The sequence below is a fragment of the Anopheles coustani genome, chromosome X (genome assembly GCF_943734705.1).
Source record: "Anopheles coustani chromosome X, idAnoCousDA_361_x.2, whole genome shotgun sequence".
NCBI lineage: Eukaryota > Metazoa > Arthropoda > Insecta > Diptera > Culicidae > Anopheles > Anopheles coustani.
In genome coordinates this window covers 3,394,695-3,420,058 of record NC_071290.1, presented here as the reverse complement: position 1 = coordinate 3,420,058, position 25,364 = coordinate 3,394,695, and the positions used below count along the sequence as shown (strand labels likewise).

Genomic DNA, 25,364 nt, shown 5'->3' with positions numbered 1-25,364 from the left:
CCGTGCTGACAATCAATCAAGTATTTGAGATACTTCTGAATATAAATACCGGCAAAGATTGTAATCACATCTACGGGATCAACTACAGGAAAAATCAGTAATCTCACACTAACCGTAACAGAAAACAGATTGAAAGCAGACTATTGGCCATGCTGCCGTCGACATCAGCATCAGAAACATCACGATGGCAGAATTTTAAATCGCCCGGACGGTAGAATATGTGGTAAGTTAGATTGATTGATGGCTTTTGATATTTTACAGTTTTTGATACATACACTTTGTCGAGCAATGAACTACAGCACAGCTGTGCGGAGTACTTTAAACTTGTACCTAATTTTACAAATAGAACCCTGAACTGAACTTTACATGAACTATTGTTTGAAGATAAAGCGATTTGTTTGAAAATTCGGAAATGGTTATATTACAATTATGCGAATTCACAAATAGTATTGCAGCTGGTATTTGTTGTACATGCCACACGGAAACTTGGCAGCTCCCTCAGTAACGCATTTTCTACATTCCTCTTTATTAGCTCATCTTCATTTTTGGCGGAATGGCCGTCTTCGGTAATGCCTGCCCTTTTAAAGGTTTCTTGACTTTTCCCTACGCTATCTCATCTCAAAACTCAAATAGACGTTGCGTTGGTCCTCCTCTAGTTTGGTTTTATATGTATGTTTGATATATTACCACCGATGCAGTTTCTGCTAATATATGCTGGTAATAGAGTTCTTTCCTAGTAGTAACATAAATATAGCGCTAAATGATTTGTATTTCATCCTATTGCTTTCAATGGAATGTTTAGGATGAAAATCTTAGAGCTATGTAATTATGCTATTATCTAACTTTGAACCATAGAAAGTGGTGAACCATCGAAAGATTATGGCTAATGGAGGGCCGCAGAACAAGGTACTTACATATCATCTGCGCAAAAAGTGTAGTTCATATTATGAACACTCCATCGCAATCGATTAAATTTCAAAAAATTATGTCTGGGAGAAGGGAAAATTGTATGTTTCTTACAATACCAATTTTATGTGAAATACTGGGTAGAACACGACCAAGTATTCAACATTATGCCTTTCGATAACATCATATGGTATGATGACAACCGCATCACAAATAAACTGGCAATACGCAACTTGATCTGAGGAAACGAGCCTGTTGTCGTGCGAAGCAAATTTCGTGAAACGTGCGGAGGTCGCAGTGTTAATCTGGTCAAACAGCAGCCCTTTTTAAATAAGCGTGCATTAATTTACTTCCCAATACACCAGGCACATCCTATACAATTAATCTTTAATATCGTTTATATGATGGAGAATGTTACCGCAGTTTCTGCTGAAGCATCGGTCCAAGATACGGTCCGAAGTGAGAATGCGACCCATGAGGAAGTGAAAATCGAAAAAGATGTGGAACAAGAACATTCAGATGAACCACTCTCGAAACGCAAACGAAAACAGCTGCTCAAAATGGAAAAATGGGAAGCGAGGAAGAAGGAGAAAAGGCGTGTGGAAAAGGCAAAGCGCAAAGCGAAACGAATCGAAGCCGTCAAACTCGGTCTACCCGTACGTACAGGACCTAGCCGGAAGGAGTTGAAGCGGAGAGAAATCATTTACGAGGCGGGATCGCCGGAAGTGGTCGTCGATCTAAGCTTCGATACGATCATGATCGACAAGGATGTGGCTAAGTGCGTCAAGCAGTTGTTACGCGTCTACACGGCCAACAGACGCTCCGAGAAACCCCTACCGCTGCATTTCACCGGCATCCGCCCGGATGGTGCTGTTGAGAAACATCTTTTGCGGAACGATGGTTGTATGCAGTGGCCTGTGCGGTTCAGCTCCGAGCATTTCATGAAACTGTTCGACCCGAAACAGTTGATCTACCTTACGAGCGAATCGGACAATGTGATCGAAACGCTCGAACGTAATCACGTCTACGTCATCGGAGGATTGGTTGACCACAACCAGCATAAAGGATATTGCCTCCGTTTGGCGGAAGAGTTCGGCATACGGCACGCTCGTCTGCCGCTTGGCGAGCATCTTGTACTCAAAACACGGACCGTGCTGACAATCAATCAAGTATTTGAGATACTTCTGAATATAAATACCGGCAAAGATTGGCAACAGACTTTGTTGGATGTGATGCCGGCACGTAAAGGAGCTACAGCAAAAGAAAAGAAAACGGAAATCTGTGATCTACCGCAGAACGACGTTAAGATCGAATCGATGGATTGACCTCTAATGGTACATGGTCCTGACGACAGCAAAATAGTTAGTTGCGTAGCAGCGAACTCGTAATGTTAAATGATAAACGATTGTAAATACATAATGTTAAATAAAAATACACAATTAAACGATAAAGACGTACATGCACTGGGGGGTCGGCGATAGCCGAGCGGGAGCGCCGGGAGGTCACCATTTCACCACGTCGCGTGGGTTCGGATCCCAGCCGAGACCGGACCCTCCCCTGTACGAGAGGACTGGCGGGTCCACGTACGCATAGGGAAAAAAGTCTAGTAAGCCCTTAATGGGCAGGCAAAATCAAGCCGGTCGTTACGCCAAGAAGAAGGAGAAGACATACACTTTATTGAATATTGAATAGCAGCACTTGCTGTAGGGAGTTACATAGTGTTTTTCCTCCTCTTTCTCTTTAAGATCACACATGGACCGGTGTTGGTCGCCCCGCGTAGATTAAGCGTTGTTAATAAATATATGAAAACGATGCGAAATCACATATAATCATTGGTATTATCATGTAAATGCTGTACGGTAACTTGGCAATTCCATTAGTTAATGATACACACTGAGTATTCTTCTCTAGATTCAGCATTATTATCTCATCAATGCAACTCAAATCGGCGGAGGGTCGGCCCTCCTCTAGTTTCGTTTTATATGTATGTTCGATATATTATCGCCGATACCGTTTCTACTACCATATTCTCTCAAATGCTTACACTAGTAGTACTTTAAGCGAAATAGACATAATGTTAAATGTTAGTTCGTTCGTCGCTAATCTTTGGCAATCGCTTCAACCGTGTTGCTTGCAACGGAATCTTGAGGAAGAGAATCTTAAAGCTATCGCAATTATGGCATAAACGTAGTACTAGCTAACTTTTTCAATCACAAAAAGCGATTTTGTGCTGGAATAAATATTACAATATTTCAAATAACAAAAACAAAACAAACAAACAAAAAACAATGGCGCAAAGTATGGGAACGGAAGTTGAGCATTTGAAAAAAAAACCTATGCTTTCACTATTACAATTACTACCGAACAGTAGGATTCTTTTGAAAAAGATTTGGCTGCGCATTAAACCCTTGCCGTTTACTGGCGATTGGGTTTATGGAACTTTCAATTTATCGCCGTCTCGGAGTTGCTTCCGGAGATGATCGGATCGCTCTTCCACGACACCACAGGAATATGAGGTGCAGGCAAACAGTTTCGCAACATCTGCAATAGTTGAATCGTGTCGAATAGCGCTGTTGAAGAGAGAGAGAGAGAAAAGAATTTACATTTATGCATGCGGTGCATCAACAAATCATAAACAATGCTATACGTGTTGGGGACGCTTACTTTTCTGCAGACTTTCCGACTGCTTGCCGTACGGCTTGCACATGCTCGGCCGGATGAACGTTTTCATCTTGGAAATGTTGCGCATCAGCTCGCTGAACGCGCGGATAATTTTCTCTTGGCTGACGACGAGTCCGTCGCGCTCCTGGTTCCAGGCGCCGTTGTGCAGCGCCAACAGCTCACTGCTGGCCGAGGAGACGTTTTCGTGCGGATCGACGGCGCCGCGCATGTAATCGGACAGTTTGTGGCCCGTGTCCATGTTGACCGTTTGCAGCGGTGGCTGGCTGAGGTGCGCTTGCATTGCTAGCTGCTGATGCTGCTGCTGGTGTTGCTGTACCTGGTTGAGAACGCTGGGGGTCGACACGCCGACTGCTTGGCTGATCATCGGCACCAGCGGTCCACCGATGCTAGGAGGCTGACTATGCAAGGTCGACGGATGCGCTAGCTGCTGTACTTGCTGCTGTTGCTGTTGCTGCTGCTGTTGTTGCTGTTGCTGCTGCTGCTGTTGTTGTTGCTGTTGAAGAGGTGGCGGGGCCAATGATGGAACCGACTGTTGTGTTTGAAGATGATGGTGCTGCACGGAAGGCTGCGAAATGGCACCGGGTTGAGGACCGGTAGCTTGTCCCAGTTGATGCTGTTGCAGTAGTGTTGCGGCTGCTGTGGCATGCTGCTGTTTCCCCAAGACCGCACTGCTCAACGTGCCAGAGCCCGCACCAGCGGCACCAACGACCAGCGATTGCTGTGCAAGCTGTGGTCCGAGACTAACATCAAAGTGCTTCTGCTTATCCTGCAACTGCTGCAACATTCGCTGCTTGTCGAATGTGGAAAGGTTGCTGAACTGTTCGAATGGTGACGCTTTTTGGGGTATAACGGAACGACCAAGTTGTTGCTGCTGCTGCTGCTGCTGTTGCTGTTGCTGTTGTTGCTGCTGTTGCTGCTGCTGCTGCTGAAAGAGAGCGGCACTGATGTGTGATTGGTGTTGCGGGGAGACGGTCGGTTTGGATATTTTAACTTGACTCATCAGTGCCTTCGGTGCACTTTCGTTGGCATTGCCGAGTTCAATTGCGCTCGCATTCTGATGCTGCAGATGGGACAGATATTCGGTGTTCAGATGTGCGCCAGGGTTGCCGAATGTGGCCTGATCGATGTAGGGCCCAACACCGATCTGACCCTTGTAGTAACGGCAGGCGGGGCTAGGGCAGGACTGTACGACTTCGACAATGAATTCTTTCTCCATGCCGAAGCATTCGCGCCCAATGGTGTATGAGTCCATTACGGCGCGCACGGTGGCCTCGATGCTAAGGTGCAACCCATGCGGCCCGGACATATGCTTCAGCATAACGGCATTGGCAAAGTGTTCGTAGGGCAGCACAATTTTCCCCGACTCGCGCAGCACCAGCCGCCCTTGGTTGTCGAGCGCTACGCGGCTCGCTAGCGTTTGTAGATACGAGGCGCTCGGCAGAATCGGGGTATCCTTGAGCTCGGCGAAGCATTGCAGCAGCTCCACCGAAGGATTCCATCCCTTGTTTTGAAGGTAGAGCTGCAGCAGCATGTACAGCTTTTCTGTGACGTACCCTGCGCCTTGCTCACCCGACATCGAGTGGCTGCCCACGACGGGGGCCCCGTTTACGATGGCGCCCGCTTGAGGTGCAAGCCCTTTGCCGAGCGGAATCTTCAGTGTGTCTGGAAAATCCATCGATTTTTTTTGGTTCCTGTTTCGTTCTGACGTTTTTGCCAGCCAGAATCGATTGAGAAGAAAAGTTCTACACCAGATTAAACACAAAATCCAACACGCATTCTTAGCAATCTCGCTGCGAGAGGGTTGCGCGAACCTTATGATATCCTTCGGCGGCAAACAATGGTGCGACGGCAGCAAATATGTGGACGTACTTCGCTGGGAATACAATTTTCTTCTCCGATCTTTAACCTTTCCGACTTTCTGCAACTAGCAAATCGCACCCTCAAATACCTAAACAAACAGAAAATGTATTTTGACAGTTATTATTGATCGGAATGTTGTCGCCACTTTGCATTGGACCCGCGACGGCAATGCAAGGCCAATGATGGCTGTGCATGGTAAAATAAATTAAATTAAAAAAATATCTTTAACTACTTTTACTGCCATGTTTTAGGAATTGAACAACACCATCAAGAACAAACTGTGCAAACTCGTTATAACAGATTACAGCAAACCAGTTGTTTGTTGTCATTCAAGTTTGACACTCGTTTGTTATCGTCCTCTCTGTTTTGGCAATCAATTCCATAATGCTTTTCGTTTCGTAAAGCCGACGTAAATAGAAACGCGAGTAATGTAACATGTTTGAATAAGGCAGTGCGTTTTTTTAGTGGTGTTGTATACTTTACTGTGCTTGTTTTAAAGAAATTTAGAAAAGTACCATGTGGACTTCTAGAAGTGTTGCTCGGATACGACTTTTGTACAGCGTCCGCACAAAATCGGACAACGTTGCATCACAGAACGTTTGCCTGAACCTGGTTCGGTAGGGGCACCGGGAATGCTGTTTCAAGCCGTGACACACCTTACACTTACTCTTTCGCTTCCCCAGGAGTAACGATAAGGAAAACTTCCTATGCACACTGCTGTTGCGAAACCCCCAGCGGCGCAGTGCGCTGGCGGTGCGGGCGTTCAACGTTGAGGTGGCGAAGGTTAGCGAGAAGGTTGCGGCCGGCAATGTCGGCGTGCTGCCGCTCAAGTTCTGGGAGAACACCGTCAACACGCTGTACCGGGGCGGCGCCAATGGTAGCAACGTTCCAGAGCATCCCGTCATCCGCGAGCTACAGAGGGCAATTAACGATCACAAGCTTTCCAAAATGCACTTTCAGCGGCTGATAAGCGCTAGGGCGAACGCAAACCTCAACTTCCTCACGGTGAAGCAGCTGGAGGACTACGCCGAACAGTCGGTGTCGAGCGTGCTGTACCTGCTGCTGGAGGTGCACGGCGTGCGGAACGTGCACTGCGACCATGCCGCGTCCCACCTTGGCAAGGCGCAGGGCATCGTCAATCTGCTGCGGTCGATTCCGCACCAGACGCGCCGGAACGCCGTCCCCATACCGCAGGAGGTGCTGATTGCGCACGGCGTCAATCAGGAGCGCATGGTGCGCAACCGGGCGGATGATAAGGGCGTGGAGGAGGTGACCTTTGCCCTGGCCAGCGTTGCCCATCGGCACCTGGAGACGGCCCAGGGCCTGCTGAAAACTGTACCACGCGCCGTGAAACCAATTTTCCTACCCAGCATAGTGATAGAGCGATTTCTGCACCGGTTAAGGCTACGGAATTTTCACCTAACGGATCCGAACGTGATGCGGACGGATTCGCTGCTACCGTTGGTGTTGTATTGGCGAACGTTTTGGGGAAAATATTGAAAAGAAGAAGAAGAAAACCGTACTTTTCCGCGAGTGTGCGTGTGTGTGTAGTTGCAAAAGAGTAAAATAAAAGAAAGAAGAAGTTCACCTTTATTTCCCGAGCGTATGTAATATAGGGTAGGCCATAGATATGTTTACGTTTTAAGTGAATATTCTGTTCGCCCTCAGCCGGGGTACGCAATAGTGCGCACACTTCGTCACTTTCTCAGTACTGGGTCATCTGCGACAGCAAGCCGTTGCGCTGCACCAGCAGCTCCTCGTTGTCGATCTTGTAGTGCAGCTCGCAGAACTCCTCCAGCCGTTTCACCGCCTCCACGATCATCTCTTCCGGCACGGTCAGCACCAGGCGGAAGAAGTTCGGATACTCGAAGCATTGTCCCGGCAGGCAGAACACGCTCTGCTCATGTACGAGCGCCTCGACGAAGCTCAGGTCGTGCTCGAACTCGGGAAAGTGGTCGATGTCGATGCCCACCATCATGTACATCGCGCCGCCCGGCATCACCGGATGAAGGCCGCGAATTTTCTTGATCGATTTGTAAGCGATCTCGGCGTGGCGCTGCCAAATAGAGGGAGGGTTTTTTTTTATATTACAGCTAGCTCATCTTGAGGGAATTGAGTTGGTCAAACTTACGTGCAACGTTGCCACGAGGTCGTCGAAAAAGTCATTGGGGGTGTTTTCCAGTATTGCCGGCAGGGCGCGCTGGACAATCGTATTGCTACCGAGGATGCGCACGGACAGGTTGACCAGACCCTTGCGCACGTCCCGGAACACGTTCTCCCGGTCGTGGATGATGATCCAGCCCATGCGCCAGCCGGGCACGAGGAAGCGCTTCGTCAGCCCGCCACACGACAGCACCGGCACCCGGCGCGACAGCGAGCTGACGGCACAGAACTCGTGCCCCGGAAAGACGAAATGCTCGTAGATCTCGTCCGCGATGATCGGCACAAAGTGGCGCTCGGCGATGTCGACGATCGCCTCGAGATGGGCGCGCGAAAACACGCTGCCGCACGGGTTGCCCGGGTTGGTCACGATCAGCGCGCACGTGTCCTCATCGATCAGCCGCTCCAGCTGCGTCAGGTCGGCCTCCCAGTCGCGCTCGGGCAGCAGATCGTACGTGCGGCACTCGATCCCGAAACCCTCGGCCAGCGTGCGGTAGATGGAGAAGCCCGGCTTCGGGATGAGAATGTTCTTACCCGGCACACCGAGCACGGAGATGCACAGGTCCAGCGCGCTGCTACAGCCGCTGCACAGGATCACGTCGCTCGCCGACACCGGCCCCTGGTGCTGGACGTAGCGGGCGACCGCTTCACGGGCCTCCTGGTGACCGTTCGCTGGTGCATAGCCGTTGCCGTTGCCGTCTTCGACTGCCTGCCGGATGGCGTCGATTGTTTCCTGCGACGGTTTTAGATTGCCAAACGTGGTAGGATCTCCTGCAAACGGAAAAGTTGTGGATTCCATAATTTTATTTAAAAAAATATTTTCAAAAACACAGCACAATCACATACACACACAAGCGCCTGTTTATATAAACATACGTATAGATAAAACAAAAAACAAAACCAAACTCCACACGCGCTTTGCGAAGTGGAAAGGGGAAGGTAGGCAAACGGGACCAAAAGATGGTAGGAGAGCACGAATCGACTCGAGCGGAAAAGTAAAGCAAGAAATTTAAAGGCAAATGACAAAACCCCGAAACTGGATTTAAGCCTCGTCGCGACACACGAGTACGACGACACACTCGCATTGCTTTCGTCAGAATTTTTGATCCCAAGTGAAAGCAACGCGCCTTCGTGCGCCAAAGGGGTGAGAGGTTGGTCAAATTCAAACAAAAAGTACCAACCATTTGGAAGGGTTGCATCAGGTGGCAAAATCTGGAACTAGGACTCGGACTCCACGCACCGACGAACCCCAGGTGCTCTGGAGTGAGGAATGCGGAGCATATGGCAGAGCATGGAACATTCTGAACCGTCGACAACAACAAACTCTGTGGAGTAGCGAGCGGCGAAACAACACCGCGAAGAAAGCCTCCTCTCAAATACCTCAAACCTTAGGAATTCAGGATTTCTACTTTGAATGCGTTTGATACGCGCGCGCGCGAGTGGTTTGAAAAACTTGATCCGCCGTTGCCCTCTGGTAGGTTCTTGAAGTTCGGTGAAGCCTCCAAAACCTGTTTGTTTGCCTCCTGGAAGCCAACCGGACTGTGATTGGTCGCGCACGGACGACTCCGTCCGGGTGGTTCGATCGGCGCAGTAAACCAATGGCGTCGGTGTGTCGTCTTAGCCACTAAAAAAACCGACTCCGCTGTATCCGTGCGCGCCAACGCCGCCACCACCGTCACCGACTTGGCGATTGACGAAGCAGTTTGGCTACTATGCAAATGGACTAGAAAACAACTAATCGCCACCCCGGGGGGAAACCGGTGAGGACCTGGACGACCGGCCGCGCATTGTGTTGCCACACGTAATGCGTCGCTAAAAACCGAAGCGTCGACACTGGATGGATGTCGTCCTCCAGCTCTCGTCGGTGCACGCCACGTGCCGAGAGCGGCTGTTTTTGGAACTGGGCCATCCACATCCAACTGCACACAGCTGAGCCCTTACCCGGCACTGGCTATTGCGGACTTCGGGGGATTGAAGACAAGTTTGGAAACGTTTCGTTGGAGCTAGACAATCTGGCGTGTCGCTTACGGCAAATGGCATTCGTTCTGACCTGAACCCCCGAAACATGTTCGTGGATCGTGGTGGGAAAAAGGTGGCTGAAGACCATACCTATGCTAGGGTCGCACTTACCTATCGAGAGGGCGATCAGCGGTTTGTCCGGATGCGGTTGGATGTTCAGCCCCTCGACGATGGCGCGGATTGGATTATGCGTGAGCCTGGCGAAGTCCGAGATCTCCACGTTCCATCGGTTACGCTTGCTCTTGATTGGGCGCTGGGTGTTGAGTTGGTTCAGCGTTGGTATGTCTACCAAATCTTTCATAGTCACCAAACAGAAACCGGCTTTCTTCGCGGGGGGGGGGGGGGATTTGGAACCGAGAGATTGGAATCGACTATCTATAAATATATATTTATAGCTTGTGGGAGGATTAACGTATGGCGCTACGGCTCGCTGGGCGGCAGCTACCAGTTGCTGGCTGGCTGTTTTGTCTACAATTCTTCGGGGTCCTGTGTCTTCGGGGGACCTGTTTTACTCCCGTGGTGTTCTACTGGAAAACGGGGCTACCTGTCGGCAGTCGGCGATACTGGCGACGACCGTTACGAGAGCTCTGCAGAATTGCAGCACCGTCGAAAACCGTTCATTCGGAGATCCCCTTAGATGTTTAGGGAATGGCTGCTCACCTTTTCCGCACACACCTCACGAGTCACACACCTCACACTTTCATTTATTGCGCGCACAATATAAGCTGCTCTACAAAAGCCTTCACGCAACAGGCACGCTGGGTCCACATAAGGTCTGGATGTACAGGACAAAACAGGCACCACAACCCTTGCTTCGGACGAATGGCACGACACAGGACATTTGGATATTACATCAAGGCTTCCAGCAGCTCCGCTCCTCGTACGAGCGACACACACACACGCGCGCGCGCGCAGTTTACACAGAGGATACCGACAACAGGATTACCGCACGGGGGCGCCAGAGATACGACACACGATTTGGGAGAAGCTCTTGGAAAGTTCCTACGAATTCCGCAGTTATCGCTTGATTGGTTGCTTGCTTGGTTGGTTGGTTGGTTGGTCTCGTTGGGATACCAGTTCGATACTAGCCGAACTTCGACGGTGTCGCGGGCGTTTATAAACCTTCGCAGCATCTCGAACCAGTTGGATTCCACAGCCTCGATAACGACGACGACAACCACGACGACAACCACACCACGACGACGACAATGGTAACGAAGTTTGTTTTCGTTTTGATCCGACGACCATAGAGTGACCGTCGGTTGTTGCTCTGGTGGCCTGCGGGCTCCCGAAGGGTGGGCTGGCAGGGTGAGCCTGCTTGGAAACGGAAGGAAGCTCTCCTCGATCTCCTGGGATTATATAGGGGGCAGGCTGGCTCCGCGTGTGGAGATGAATGGAGATTGGCAACACGGATCGCGAAAAACACCCGAGTGTACGCTTACACTAAGGCCTACCCTCCCTCCCCCCCGACCTCTCGAAGACATCGGCGATCGGAGAAAGAAGCAAAAGTAGAAGAAGCAGACAAGAAGAAGAAGAAAACAACGCCACTCCGACGACTAAGCAGGAAACGAGTTTTGCGAACTGCGAATAATAACTTGAATTGTTGAATGATGCTGCACATTTCAGCGATTTCTGTAGTCCACCACACGGTGCAAACATGGCGATCAATGGTGAAATTAAGGCGCACTCGACAAAACTATCCAATATCCACCAAAGCTAGAGGAAAATTAATCCCTTTTCCACGCAAATGGGCCAACATGTTTGCATAGTATTCGCATGCCACGCATCCCCTTGGCAACGCGACATTTGTTTTGCGCAGGATAGTTTTGTAAGGATAATTTTTCGGTCGGCAATCAGGTTTCCGGTATCGATAGTTAGTATAATTTTATTCGAAACTGCAGGCTTAATGGGAATAGGTTGACTACCCGATCGCCGTTGTCAGAATCGTGTCTAGGAAAATAGCGATCCACGAGCGAGCGCGAAAATCATTTGCATTTGTTCGCCTAAGTGTTGGGTTCGAAAAACTCCTTTATTATAGATTTATTTCCTTTTTTTTTTTTCTTCAAAACAACACATTCTTCACTCTATGGAATAAAACCGAATTGGCATTTGAACAGATATATAAATATATGTATGTACAACCATCTCTGCATACATGCTTTTTGATCGTCAACTATGTGCGCCGCCACATATCGCTCCAATGCATTTGCATACATATACATTTTCATATATTTGGATTTTTCGTCAATTTTATATATTCCCCCCTATTTTGTTTAAATTAATGTGGCAGTGAAGTGCAATTATATTATCACCTGCTTTGAAAGGTATCAAATTCTAGTAAAAAAAAATAAAAATGAAACATTTCTAATAGTTTAACATTTCGCTCACACTTTGCTGCTTCACTTTGATATTAATTAAGATTGTTTGGAAATTGTATAATTTCTTCTTTGTTTTTTGTCTTCAAAACATTTACTGCTTGTTCACGTGTTGAATTGATTTTGAGCTCACCGGCAGAGATAGCGTTCGGGAAGTGCTGTATTGTTTTCTTATTTATTTCCATTTTTTTTCTTCGTTTTTCGCCAATGGAAACGCAAACAATGAGTAAACCAATCAATCGCCTTCGCTAAACTAAGTTACGCTGGTCACAAACATGCAAACGATCTCTTATTATTAAGTAGCTCAGTAATTACACACTGTGAAGTCGCAGCAGTTAGCATTCTTGTTGTGTATTGGTAGCATATGTAACATTTAAACTGTTTTTATAATCACCTGTCGATTCGGTTTCTAATTACTACACACGCCTAACCTTACATTTCTTCGGGGTTGCTGTTTGTGTATCGTCTGCGGGTTGTATTTCGATTAGATTTGACTCGTTATGGCCGGCCACAACATTTTTCCTCTTCATTCTTGGCCGAATATCCCGCAAAACTTGAATTTGTTCCTGGGAATCTAATGATAAAAAAAAGTTAAAATGGTGTTGCTTTGAGTACTTATTAGAGCGTTATGGATGCTTTGATGGAGCAGATTTCCACGATAGCTATTCGCTCAGCCGACAGATAGGATCACGACCCACATACATACAATAATGGGTACGACTCCCACAGAGTCAGAGAACTTGACCGATTCGCAAACTTATTGCCATTGAAATGATCCAAATGAAAGGAAACCGTCGGCGACATGAGATGAGGTAAGCTTTAGTTGTGTCATAGCCGGCCGGGAAGGTGTTAAAATCATCATAGGTTAGACTTAAATCAAATCGCTTCCGTGTTTTCACCTAGGCCTGCTCTAAATGCCTTTAGGACAAAAACTGTACGTACTGAAAATAAAACTTATTTTGTATCTAGTTTCTGTTGAAGTCATCTACGTCCTATGTTTGCGGCTTGCAGTTTAATAGTTTACCGATTTGCATCAACCATTGAAATTGTTCATAACGCAATCGTACGTGCATCCACGAGAACTATCTTTGAAAGCGGGTTCTGTACACGTTCAAATCCTGTTTCAGACAGTTGCCTTAAGGGCCAGATCACGCGCCGTTTTGGAATAAGAGATATTTGGTTTGTAATTATGCTCCGCGCAAGGTTTCTGCACATTTTGCTCGCTATTTACCGGCCCTTTTCACTCCCAAATATAGCTATGAGAATGGTTGCGGACGTTATCGGTAGATATAACGGCCTGTAACGAAGCGGTGCTACTAATAATTAATGTTAACGAAACGTCGGATAGAGAATCACTATGCTGCGATGGTTAAACAAATGGTTTGCGCGAATATATGTTTTAGAGTGTGCTTCGAATGTATTGCAACTTACGTAAGAGAGTTGAACCTTAAGTTATGCTAAAATGAAACATTAAGTTTTGTTATAGAAAAATACACGGTGTCCAATATATTAATAAACTAATTAAAAGAAAATCAATCATTTCACAACAATAAATCAAATTTTCTTGATCAATTTTTGAAAATGGAAAGCTATATTGGTTTTATGTGTAGCTATCCTCGACGGCGTGGGTTCGAATCCCAACCAAGACCGGAACCTCCCCTGTACGAGAGGGCTGACTATCCACGTACAACAGGGAAACAAGTCTCGTAAGCCCTTAACGGGCAGGCATGACCAAGAGGTCGTTACGCCAAGAAGAAGAAGATGTGTAGCTATATTTGTCGTAACGACATGCTGCAAATAAGACTGCCATTGCGAACAGCCGGCGCGCAGGACAACGAGATTTCACCGGATAAGGCAAACGCTTCTCCAACGAGTGCCGAAAGCGGCAGATATGCTTTTTTAAATGAAAGAATGTAAAACTTCATTAAATCCGATGTGTGACAGCCTAATTTGAATCTTTTTTGTTCATCAAACCCAATCAAACATTCTACTGTAACATCTATAATAATGTGTAGAAAGTATATGAACTGTAGCGTGTTTCACTACTACCCAATGAAGATAAACATCTGACAATATATTGGACACCATGTATAACTTTAAAAAAATAAAATCGTGCTCATTATTTCGTTCTACCAAATCTTATCAATATTAAAATATATACGTGTATAATTTAGAGCAAAAAAATTTAGCAAAAGAAAAGTTTAACCCTACACGTGATGCTTAAAAAAAATAGGTAAAAAATCAAACATTATTTTAAAAACTTTTCGAAAATGGGTGGGTAAGCGCGATATTGCAAAATGTCGTATTAAATTGCACGCATAGCTGCATGGGATTCTTCGTGATGACTGTGGTTGAGAAAATTGAACTTTTTGAATAGCAAAGGGCGCGCTTTGCCGAAGACTATTTACACTTTAGCAAGGGTTTTTGTCTGACGTACGGCACTATTGGGATAGGCTTGGAAACTTGGCCGTCATACGCTTTTGGCGAAACGAAGGCCAGTTCGTGCAAGTGCTTCCCGTGTCCACGGAGAATAGTTCTGTAAGGAATACGCGGTTGACCTGTTCAAATTTGGTCCCTACGATTTCCAAAAGGTATTCCCAAAAAATCGTAATTGACCGTAATCGCCCCAAGCGCGTTTCGGTTCAGTGGTATAGCAGTGATTAATGCTACTATTGCTGGTGCTGGTGGTCTATCGGGGCGGCAAACGATGCCGACGGATGGATCGGTCCGTATTGTACTGCCATAATGTTAGCACTGTACTTTACCTAGCATATTGCTGTGGTTGTGAGATTGCTTGTCCAGTAGCTCACGGTATTCGTTGTACGACATGTGCCATTCCTGGGAGGTGTAGCGGGTGAGCTTGATCGAGCGGCGCGTCTCTGGAGTGATCTGCGCCCGGTAGCCGCCCTTGCGCAGCAACGAGTCGATCGTTTGTGTTTGGTCCCAGCCTGACGGAATGAAACGGAATGTTGGCTGAACTGTTTTTCTTTATAAAACGACCCTACCGTACTAACATACCTTGCTCTGAGGCCACCTGTGGCAGGTAGGTAGCGGTGCGTTTGGAGCCGCGCTCGTTGTAGAACTCGATGCGGATGCCGTGAATGCCGAGCGTCCAATCCAGGTAGCCACGGGCCTCCTCGAAGCCCTGGAGGATCGACACCGAGACGGTCAGTCTTTGGATCTCATCACGGGTGATTGGCGAGAAACGGGAATCTCTTAAAGCACTTGTTATTGCATACTCTCGAAGTCCTGCGCCGGAGGGAAAACGTCGGTAGGGTTAACGAAACAAACAAACCACCTTGAACGCTAGCAAGCTATTTACCTGAATGTAAACGCATCGCACTGAATGTACCGATGCAACCACGCAGGCGCTTCTCTCTGCCAATCTTCCAGGTCACAAACAGTGGGCTGTGGGCCAGAGGAACAGAAAAATGTTACAACACTAGGCTGCTTTCCTATTGATTGTTCTGTCGATGGACTTACTAAGGATCATTGGTGAAGCATGGCGTGCGCGGCTCCTCCATGTTGTGCAGCTCTCGGTAGAGAACCTCGAAGCAGTAGAAGCACATATCCGGCATCGAGTTCACCATCGACTTCTGTTCGTTCAGCAGGCCACCGTGTCCATTCGGCACGTATCCGCCGGCGGACGTTACGGAGTGGTCGTTCGAGGGCTGGGTCCCGACGTACTGGTTTCCCCCGACGCGCCCATTGCAATGGTGATTATTGGTGCCACCGTCGTCACCGTTGCTTCCGCGACCGGACGAAGAAGACGACGATGACGTGCTGCTGTAGCCGTTGGTGGCGGCGTACGTACCGTTCAGCTTTTGCTTCTTCGTTCCGCAGCAGCTTGATGCCATTTTCACGCTCGTTTTCCGTTGATAGCAGACAGTGGATGAAGCACAGCTGAACGATCGTTTGATTGGTGCAGTGTTGAATTTGTTAACAAAACGGTGCGCGTATCTTCCCTTTTGCAAGAACCGTCGGACAGACAATGATATGGGCGCTTGAAAGTGTAGGAAACGAAACGCTACGACCTGCGATAGTAAAACGGACGTTATAGTTCATATATACAACACATACAACATACAATCAATGGCACTTGGGAAATGTGAACTTATCAACGAGGATTACCGTTGTTTTTGACATATGTGGCTCGATTCCTCAACAAGGCATTTACCTACTGCTTTAAGGTGAACTTACTTTCGAACAATTCAACCAATCCAATTGACCTTCTGCATTCGGTGCACCACAACGGCTGATGACGACTGATGAACACAGTGCGCGGCGGTGGATACGGTGTATAGTTTGCGTTTCCACTATACTGAAACCAGAAGCCTAGGATGGTTCCTCGAGAGTCGGGACGGCAGCGTTGTGCTAGGTGCTAGCTGTGCACATTGTTAAGTTGGATTGGATGCGTTGGATTGGACGTCCTTGCGCGATTACCGAGAGCCTGCCAGTGCACTACAAGTAGAAAAAATAAAACGGATTACGAATTATAATCAAATTACTTGGAACATGTTTTTCTTCAACTTTAAACTGCTATAAATTTGTTAGGCAGCCACATTTGGAAGACGGTACACGAAGTACTTTCTCGGTTCTTAAATGAGGTGCTAACGCAGTCAAATTTGTTCGGTACATAGGTTGGCTACCGTTTTGGCGACTCGTTGGTTAATTCCCCACTAGGTTTTTTGCTGTGCAAGTGCAATGGAAAACAAAATAAACAATGCACTCCGTTCGAGGCAACGATGTTAGTTTGAGTAAATCAAAACCGAGTGGCATCGCATCGCAGCGGAACAAATACACAACCTGCTTTGTGTTTGGGCTGTGAGCATTTCCACGTCGGAAAATGTCCATGGGGCAACACAACGTCAACACAGAATCGTTTAGGGGGTATTTTCTATTGGTTTTCGTGCGTTCGTGTGGGGGGGTCGGTCGCACCCACGTTCGCAGTTACGACATGCAATTGCACTTACTTAACAATCTCTTTTGACACCAGTTTGATGAGACTGACGGAAAGGTATGTTTAAAAAAACACCTGTTTTAAATGCTGTGCTCTGGTAATACATTATACTTACACTCTAGTGTAACGAACATGCATGAACATGAACAAACAATATCAAAACCAAAACTCCCTTCCCTTCGCGTGATGGCATTTCCCACAGCTGTCTCTATTTCCTTTTCCCTTCTTCTAACATGGTTCTAATGCATCGCTCTTCCTTCCTCTTTCATCTACTTAGGGTAGCAGCAGCAGTATGCTTTTGCTCCTATTCCGATATGGTTTCCTTCACTTCGTCAGGCAGCTCCTACCTATAAGAAAAAACCTATGCGTGAACGGAACCTGCGAACATGACGTCACAGCTGCTTCCTCAACGTCTTCAACGTAATGTAGCTGACTGAAGATAATTTTCCCTAAATGCACTTTTCGATCTATTGCATAGCACACACTGGATGAAAACGCTGACACATGGTTCCGCTGGCACTGATTTTGATGCTGTTCGCCTCTGCCTACCGTCGTCCGCAATTGAACAAACGCTACTCGCAGGGTGGAAGGGGGTAGTCTTTTCTTTGTTTTAAGAAGATATTGCCAATTTCCTCACGAGCCCACCAGGTGCCAGGAAACGATAAGGGCCACGGGAAGTGTATCGACCAGCTACAATATTGCCAGCGTTTGGATGGGAGATCGGGTGATGGCCAGGGGTTTTTGTTTTCCGTTTCTCCTCTATGTTTACCCCTTGGCTGCACAGCTTCTGCTTACCCCTTGGTTGCGAGCACTGCTGATGCTGTTTCTCTGCGACACTTCGCTACGTCCGCCACTGTATACGAATACCACGGTACTGACTTCCATCTGAGCGATACATAAACATACGCATTGCTTTCTCTTTCTCTTCGGTCCGTCATTCGAGCCCTAGAGGCTTTTCCTAAGCCGTCAAGATCAGTGCAAGAGCGCCAGGTACGATCATTCGGTACACATTTGTTTCGAAATTAAATATATAATCGACGTTAGACCTATCGTTACGAAACGAATAATCCCTTCGAGACAACCCCCTGTCCTCACGAAAGGGGGATTTTGACAATAACCCGAACGATAAAAAACGTTACCCTAACCTTGTCCTTACAAAACCTTGGTGGTGCACTCGTTGATGACAGCTTGCTACAAATAAAAATTAATAACAACTTTTCTAACCATGCGATACATAAAAAAGTATTACATATTTAAATTGATTTTTATCATTCTCTTTTACAAAGAATATTGAGTATTGACTGCACTATGAGTATCCACTATTCGTTCTTAAAATGATTTGCTCCCAAAAGGCATGAAGTTTAAAGAAAACTCTTGGTGGCAAAAAAAACCATCTACGAAAATTGAGTACACTTCTAAATGGACCGGAAATACAAACGTTTGGAGATTAGATTAAAGCGAGGGGATTTGAATTCATACTAGCATCGGATCATTTCAACCCCAACCCTCATAAAAAATTTGAATATTTGAAAAATTCTTACCGTTGCACTTTGGGAACGTTTCCAGCATTTCAAATGGAAAAAATTGCCATCTGCATTTATTCGTGCATTTAACGAACTGGTACACATCATAACTGGATGATGTGTCGCAGAACAAAAACTGCTAGCATATCCCTAAATATATTGTAGGTCCAGATTCGATGGAACCTTATGCCCGATATCGCTTTATTCTGACGGCATTCGATAACATTTCAATTTGTTATCACCACACGGTCGAGTTTTATAAGATTTCCCACTTGTCAATTATTCGGCTGTGCATTTAGGCCAGCAAAGTATTGAGCAAGGACGAGGCCAGGGCATGCGCACCCGCACGCGAGAGCGATATCAAAAAGGCAAAAAAAGAGGGATCTACCCCTATCGTTATCCTGCCATTCCGAACACGCGAAGCTTTTTCCAGAGTGAGTTATTTTGAATTTTCTAAACGTAGTGCTTTTCTAGCTTGACCAACTATTTTCCGGACTTTTTGATCCCCTTGTTCCGGAAACGAATTGGTGCTGTAACGTTTGCGTTATCGTTTGTTTCGCATTTCATCGTGTAACAAGTGATAGGAGGACGTTGCAAGGCGACTGCGACCACGGGAAAGTGTTTGTTCGTGGATTCTTTGTGAGGAAACGTTATTCTGTTATCCTGATCTGTCGGTCCTTCGGTATCACGACTAAGTTTGGAAGGTAGCGCAGCATTCGTTAATGGACTAAATGATACGTAATCCCGACAGTCCAGGCCGTTTAGGCAATGGGCAATTCAGTTTTGATCTCAACAGGCTCCATCGTCCTTTGTGTTGTTATTTCAGTTGCAGAAAGGTTCTAGCCCTTTTTTTGTTGGTCCCCCATCTGCTATGCTATCGAGGCGATGCTGTGTGTTAGGTGCTACTAAGTGACAAGGTGATAAGAAGGCGTGTTTCACGTAGCAAAAAGGAAAAAAAAGCATTGAAAAATGGATAAATCGAAGATTTGAAGCAACTTAGACGCGAGTCGTTTCTCTTTTGGTGTCATTGTTAGGTTAGTACAGAGAGGTCTTCTTTGATAATGTGCAATGAAAAGTGTTAAAGTGGCTTGTTGATCTGACTATCTAGATACCAGACATCCAAATGCAAATATTATCATAAACTAGAGCGACAATCGAATTAAGGTAGATCTCTTATCTGGTCCTTAGATAATTATAAAGGTGAAGAAAAAATGTTGGAAAACCAAAATAAACAAACATATTTTTTAAACGTGATATTTCTCAGCCGTGAATACTGATATTGGTGATGCGGAAGTATTGCCTTCTATCGCCTAGTTCAGCTGGTAATATCCAATTAAGTGCGGTGCTTCCGTTTTCTTCTCCAGGAACGATGATTACTTCTTGACCAGAGGATTGCATACGCTCATTTCCCTCAACCCACGACATCATCCAGTGTCCTTGTGTTCTCGACGTTGCTGATGAGCCCAACCAAACGTTTCCTTGTTTAGCAACAGGCGCTGGTCGCGTATCCATAACACACTTCCACTAGCAGCGCACAACACAGCAACAACAATTGGTGTGTGAACTCGCATGGATAAGCTACGAACAAAGGAGCCGCAGAAGGGAGCAGTAGCAACGAGGAGTGAACACTAAAGGACGTCACAAAGTCAGAGGATAACAATTGCTCAATTTGCCGCTCAAACTTACGACGTCAGCAGGATATAGTATTACTGTTGATATATTTTACCTAAACAGCAGACCATCACTCACACCTCATCCGGAAGATGGCGGCGAAACGATAGAACTAACCGATATTTAAGCCGCTTAACCGAAACCGCGGGCAAGGATACGTAATACTCTACTTTGTCAAGATCAACACAAACGCGCACACACCCATCATCCATCAAACTCAGACAATCTAGCATTTTGTAATAAAATGTTTTAAATCGAATGCACAGAAGCGACCCAATTCCCCAACCCAAAGGCTGCAGTTGCTAACCAGAACTCTGTTCGGAGTTCTTCGGTTTGCGCCCAACAAAGAGTTGGCACCAACTCATTAATCCCAATCGCGCTGCTTGGCTAGAGCATACCCGGGGACAACGGCATAACAAGGGAATGCGATGAGGCTGCTACACGGTGTATATTTTATAATATTTGCCGTCGTTTCTGGTAGGTATTGTGGGCCACAACCCTGGCAACTGGATAGTCAGCAACCGATCGTTGACATTCTACTTTCCACGCAGTTTGTGGTGGTAATCCGGACGCCAAGCGACTTTATGACGACCTGCTTAGCAACTACAACAAGCTCGTACGGCCGGTGGTTAACGTCACAGATGCATTGACGGTGAAAATTAAGCTGAAGCTTTCACAGCTGATCGACGTGGTAAGATGGGATCGACAAAAGGACCAAGCTCGATCGACTGCTAAACATTTGTTGCGTTTTGTTATCAGAACCTCAAAAACCAGATCATGACGACGAACCTGTGGGTGGAGCAGACGTGGTACGACTACAAGCTGAAGTGGGAGCCGAAGGAGTACGGTGGCGTGGAGATGCTGCACGTACCGTCCGACCACATCTGGCGCCCGGACATCGTGCTGTACAACAACGCCGATGGTAACTTCGAGGTGACGCTAGCCACGAAAGCGACGCTGAATTATACCGGGCGTGTCGAGTGGCGCCCGCCAGCCATCTATAAGAGCTCCTGCGAGATTGACGTGGAGTACTTTCCGTTCGACGAGCAGACGTGTGTTATGAAGTTCGGTAGCTGGACGTACGATGGATTTCAGGTCGGTATATCGGCGCCCTAGAGGCTCAGAATGTCTGAGAGCGCGGCCTAGCTATTCGCAAGATGTTTTGATGTTGACATTTTGATGCGGAGTGGACCGATTTTACCAATTATTTCAAATCTTTTCCTCACCAGGTGGACCTTCGTCACATTGACGAGATGAACGAAACGAACGTGGTCGAGGTTGGTGTTGATCTTTCCGAATTCTATACTTCGGTTGAGTGGGACATTCTAGAGGTTCCGGCTGTAAGGTAAGGAGAACTTCTCGAGATTCCGTTGATAAACATCGTTAAAGACTCATCTTTTGTTGTCGGTGTGACAGGAACGAAAAATTCTACACATGTTGCGACGAACCGTACCTAGATATCACCTTCAACATTACCATGCGCCGCAAGACGCTGTTCTACACAGTCAACCTGATCATCCCATGCATGGGCATCAGCTTCCTCACGATACTGGTGTTCTACTTGCCTTCCGACAGTGGTGAAAAGGTAGGTGTGCTTGTGTGGCACGGTATCAGCAAGACTGCGCCTCAATAGAATCGCCCATCATGTGTTGCTATTCTCCATCAACAGGTATCGCTGAGCATATCCATTCTCCTATCGTTGACTGTGTTCTTCCTGCTGCTGGCGGAAATTATTCCTCCCACTTCACTCGTTGTGCCGTTGCTAGGAAAGTTCGTGCTGTTCACCATGATACTGGACACGTTCAGGTTAGTTAAATGGCGGATATCACCGGTTTCCGGTCGGTACGAAATAGCCACCGAAATGCATCCGGTGCCTATTTCTCGTACTCGCCCATACAACCGAACTCGAAAGCTCGCGGTTAAAACGGGATATATGCGGGTTTTCCGTTCCTTCCCCCTTGCTGTTTGTCTGTTTTAGCATATGTGTGACGGTGATCGTGCTGAACATTCATTTCCGGTCGCCACAAACACACACGATGGCCCCATGGGTGCGAACCATCTTCATCAACCACCTTCCGAAGCTGCTCGTAATGCGCCGGCCAATCTATCAACCGTTGCATCACTTCAGGTAAGACCGGTGTCTCCTAGATACCGCAAATGGTGTTCAGGTTTTCAAACAGGAAATGGTAGACGCTCCTTCCACCCGCTCGTCCCAGCGTCGTGGGGTTGGCGCAGGAAACCTTCACGTGTTTCCGGCACGGTGCCAGCTTTCCCAGAGTTGTAACTTCTGTCTAGCTCCACGCTACTTTTTCGTGGAGTTCGTCCATAACCTTACAGCGTATGCGCTTCCTGCCATGTGCAACAATCGCGTTTAACATAACCTTACTACTACTTCTACTTCCAAACACGAAAACATATCAATATGCTATCTCTCATTGACGATGCAAATATGCACCCCCTCACACCCACAAACACTGACACACACACACACACAGTGCCGCTTCCCAGCGTTTTATGTTGCGCTCGTGCAACAGTCTCGGTGATCATATTCCGCCACTTCCGCCGACGATTGCGTTCGATCCATCGGTCCTGCTGGATCACCATTTGCTTGATTCCAGTGAAAGGTAGGTTTGGGTTTTCTGGCTTTCCAATTCGTTATCGTTCTTCGTTTGGGACTGCGCGACTGAGCTTATGCCCGTGCGTTCTTCCATTTTGATGTGTCCTTTTGTATATATTTATATGTGTGCGTGTGTGTGTGTTTGTTACTATGGCTGCCATCAATCGTCTGCGCGAGCCCGGCATGTACCACCACCACCCCCCTCCGTCGTCCGTGTTTCGAAGCGCAATACACAAAACCAAAGCCAAAAAGTGTCATTCCGATCACGATAAATCATTTGTAAAATAGTAAAGAAAAAACATTCCATAGCCTTCTCATGTATGTATCATATGGTTGGATGCGTTTCCGGTTTCCGGTTACCGATGAACCCGTCCTTCTACCGGTCCCCCTCGCACTCACCAGCACTCTTCCCCCCCCCATTACTGTCGTTATTCGTTCGTCCCGATCCTTAAATCCGTGTAGGTTTGCGCCATTTAAAAAAAAAAGATGGCCGCCGAACGGTGCCACGTGGTCCACCTAGAGTTGGCGGGTTTGTTTGCATGATGTGTGACGCAAAATGATTATGATTTTGATGCGCAATCTGTTTATCTGTTTTACGTGTTTTGTGTCGTGTGTTGTACATTCTTTTGTTCAATTTAAGAAACCGTGGTAACATCCCGTTTATCGTTGCCTTATTGCATTCGACACTCGTTGCGAAACATGTAGCTCACGTTCTGGCATTTCAGTTATTTCGATACAACCCGTTCCTAAGCATCTAATGATTGTTTCAGCTCCTCATTAAAATAAAAAAAAAAAAAACATTGCAAAACAGGCCGTTTCGTTGTGCACCGTGGGTATTGTTTCCATGCACGGATATGCGCCCGGGGGAAAGGGGAACCTCCAAAACCCTTTAGTTTCCCCGATGCCCTTCTTCCAGCGGGAGGGAACGTTTGTTTTGTTTTTCGTTCGTATGCTATGCTTTTTTGGGCTGCGTTGGTTTCCCGTAGAGAAAACAAGTATGGCGGTCTTTCGCGACGCTAGGGGTAGAGAGCGTGCTGCTTACTTTTCAGAAATCCAGATGCATCCAGAGAATGGGCAAATGGCACGCTGGCATTTGGGGAGCGGTGTTTCTGCTGTTCGGCTTTTCCTTGTGTGTTTGTGTTGTTGGTTTGTTATGCCCATTGGTTTGTGATTTATGTTGTTGGTGACGTAAATGCTAGCTGCATCGTTATTCGGCGTGTTGCGGTTCAAAGGGTGCCCGTTGGCCATAGTTGGCATCGTTGTGAACCCGATTCGTTGGATCTCGGCCGGTGCGCCGCTAAGTGGGCTGCGGGCTACTAATGGATGCTGTTTTCGAAAACCCCTCGCCACAGTCTCAACACCTGCCGGTTGCACGGTAGCCCGACGCACCTGCACAACCACCGGTCCGGGGCGGGCCGGCATCACCATCACCATCACCACAACGCGCTGGTGCGAAGTATGGATCTGATGGACGACATGCCGCTGCCTTACCACGACCACAACCACCACAACTCGCCGATGTCGCCGATCAACTTCAACCTGCTGAACGCGGCCAGCACGGCCGTGCCGAATCCGCAGCAGCTCGGCAACACCGGCACCGTCACCGGCGCCGGACTGCTCGATCCGAACAGCACCTTCCACAAGAGCCTGGCGGCGAGCGCCACCGACGGCGGCACCAAGGACGGCGTCAATCTGCTGCTGAACAGCGGCACCAACGCGTCCGCCGCGGCCAACCTGAGCTGCTGCAACAGTCTGTTCCTGAACGATCTGCGGCAGGCGGCTGCGGCGGCCGCCGTCGCCACCGGCACCACCACGAACGATCTGCTCCTCGGCGACAATGGCGTCGCCGTGCCGCTCAACAACAATCTGCCGACCAGCGTGCTGACCAGCGGGATGATTATCAACACCACCGGGCCCGGCGACGGCGGGTTGACGGGTGCGACGGGTGCGGCTGGCGGGAAGCCCGGGGACAAGTCGGGCTCGAACAACCGCAACCGCTGGCTCGAGTGCCCCGAGCTTACCAAGGCGATGGACGGCGTCACCTACATTGCCGACCACACGCGCAAGGAAGAGGAAAGCTCAAGGGTAAGTACAGCTGTACGGCTCTCTTCCTCGGAACCTCGGAACGTCACTCTCCCTTCTGCCCGCTTTCCGCAGGTCAAGGAAGATTGGAAGTATGTCGCCATGGTGCTAGACCGGCTGTTCCTTTGGATTTTCACCATCGCGGTCGTGTTCGGGACGGCCGGCATCATCCTGCAGGCACCAACGCTGTACGATACGCGCGTACCGATCGATATCAAAATGTCGGAAATTGCTACCACGACGGCGAAGCCTTATATCGCAAAACCGGTACTATAATATGCTGCGTAGTGGAATTAAAGGGCAGAAAGCATTTTCCTTTCCTGCCCACGACGGAGGATTCGTCACCTCGTGTATGTGTGGCTATGTGTGTGTGTGCATGCGAGTGTGTGAGAGGGAGTGAGTGTGTTTTTTTTTTATTTCGGGTGAATGAAAATACTGAAAGGAACTTCCTTTTCGATAACTCACGCACATTAAAAAAAATCATTACCATAGAAAGATATAACCTATTA

General features: G+C 47.6%; 6 protein-coding genes across 9 annotated transcripts; 3 read left to right on the top strand and 3 right to left on the bottom strand.

Annotated features, from left to right (window-relative positions):
- Positions 1 to 1,142: 1,142 nt before the first annotated feature.
- LOC131269137 (tRNA methyltransferase 10 homolog A) lies at positions 1,143 to 2,683 on the top strand. Its single transcript, XM_058271464.1, has one exon. The coding sequence runs from the start codon at positions 1,308 to 1,310 to the stop codon at positions 2,229 to 2,231; it is 924 nt and encodes a 307-aa protein (XP_058127447.1). The 5' UTR covers positions 1,143 to 1,307; the 3' UTR covers positions 2,232 to 2,683.
- Positions 2,528 to 5,727, bottom strand: LOC131269135 (putative mediator of RNA polymerase II transcription subunit 26). 3 transcript variants are annotated; one of them, XM_058271463.1, is made up of 4 exons: positions 5,678 to 5,727; positions 5,400 to 5,536; positions 3,571 to 5,330; positions 2,528 to 3,476 (listed from the first exon to the last, which is right to left on the bottom strand). In XM_058271463.1, the coding sequence occupies exons 3-4, from the start codon at positions 5,261 to 5,263 to the stop codon at positions 3,349 to 3,351; spliced, it is 1,821 nt and encodes a 606-aa protein (XP_058127446.1). In that variant the 5' UTR covers positions 5,264 to 5,330; positions 5,400 to 5,536; positions 5,678 to 5,727; the 3' UTR covers positions 2,528 to 3,348. The 3 variants fall into 3 exon arrangements, with proteins under 3 accessions (XP_058127446.1, XP_058127445.1, XP_058127444.1); XM_058271462.1 differs by having other exon boundaries at positions 3,571 to 5,289; XM_058271461.1 differs by having other exon boundaries at positions 3,571 to 5,536.
- Positions 5,728 to 5,839: 112 nt separating this feature from the next.
- Positions 5,840 to 7,035, top strand: LOC131268606 (NADH dehydrogenase (ubiquinone) complex I, assembly factor 6 homolog). Its single transcript, XM_058270829.1, has 2 exons — positions 5,840 to 6,065; positions 6,132 to 7,035. The coding sequence occupies exons 1-2, from the start codon at positions 5,965 to 5,967 to the stop codon at positions 6,946 to 6,948; spliced, it is 918 nt and encodes a 305-aa protein (XP_058126812.1). The 5' UTR covers positions 5,840 to 5,964; the 3' UTR covers positions 6,949 to 7,035.
- Position 7,036: 1 nt separating this feature from the next.
- Positions 7,037 to 10,509, bottom strand: LOC131268605 (tyrosine aminotransferase). The gene is made up of 3 exons (XM_058270828.1): positions 9,739 to 10,509; positions 7,580 to 8,379; positions 7,037 to 7,504 (listed from the first exon to the last, which is right to left on the bottom strand). The coding sequence occupies exons 1-3, from the start codon at positions 9,926 to 9,928 to the stop codon at positions 7,154 to 7,156; spliced, it is 1,341 nt and encodes a 446-aa protein (XP_058126811.1). The 5' UTR covers positions 9,929 to 10,509; the 3' UTR covers positions 7,037 to 7,153.
- A 1,136-nt stretch (positions 10,510 to 11,645) lies between these two features.
- Positions 11,646 to 17,828, bottom strand: LOC131269230 (uncharacterized protein CG5902). 2 transcript variants are annotated; one of them, XM_058271571.1, is made up of 7 exons: positions 17,758 to 17,828; positions 16,203 to 16,463; positions 15,486 to 16,036; positions 15,325 to 15,410; positions 15,021 to 15,251; positions 14,768 to 14,950; positions 11,646 to 12,576 (listed from the first exon to the last, which is right to left on the bottom strand). In XM_058271571.1, the coding sequence occupies exons 3-7, from the start codon at positions 15,857 to 15,859 to the stop codon at positions 12,419 to 12,421; spliced, it is 1,032 nt and encodes a 343-aa protein (XP_058127554.1). In that variant the 5' UTR covers positions 15,860 to 16,036; positions 16,203 to 16,463; positions 17,758 to 17,828; the 3' UTR covers positions 11,646 to 12,418. The 2 variants fall into 2 exon arrangements, with proteins under 2 accessions (XP_058127554.1, XP_058127555.1); XM_058271572.1 differs by lacking the exon at positions 11,646 to 12,576 and having other exon boundaries at positions 14,751 to 14,950.
- Positions 17,829 to 20,584: 2,756 nt separating this feature from the next.
- Positions 20,585 to 25,304, top strand: LOC131269228 (acetylcholine receptor subunit alpha-like). Its single transcript, XM_058271568.1, has 10 exons — positions 20,585 to 20,633; positions 20,708 to 20,847; positions 20,916 to 21,251; positions 21,386 to 21,501; positions 21,573 to 21,741; positions 21,826 to 21,962; positions 22,135 to 22,284; positions 22,652 to 22,780; positions 24,126 to 24,858; positions 24,931 to 25,304. Exons 1-10 carry the CDS (start codon positions 20,585 to 20,587, stop codon positions 25,129 to 25,131), a joined length of 2,160 nt encoding a protein of 719 aa, XP_058127551.1. The 3' UTR covers positions 25,132 to 25,304.
- The last annotated feature ends 60 nt before the right edge of the window (positions 25,305 to 25,364 follow it).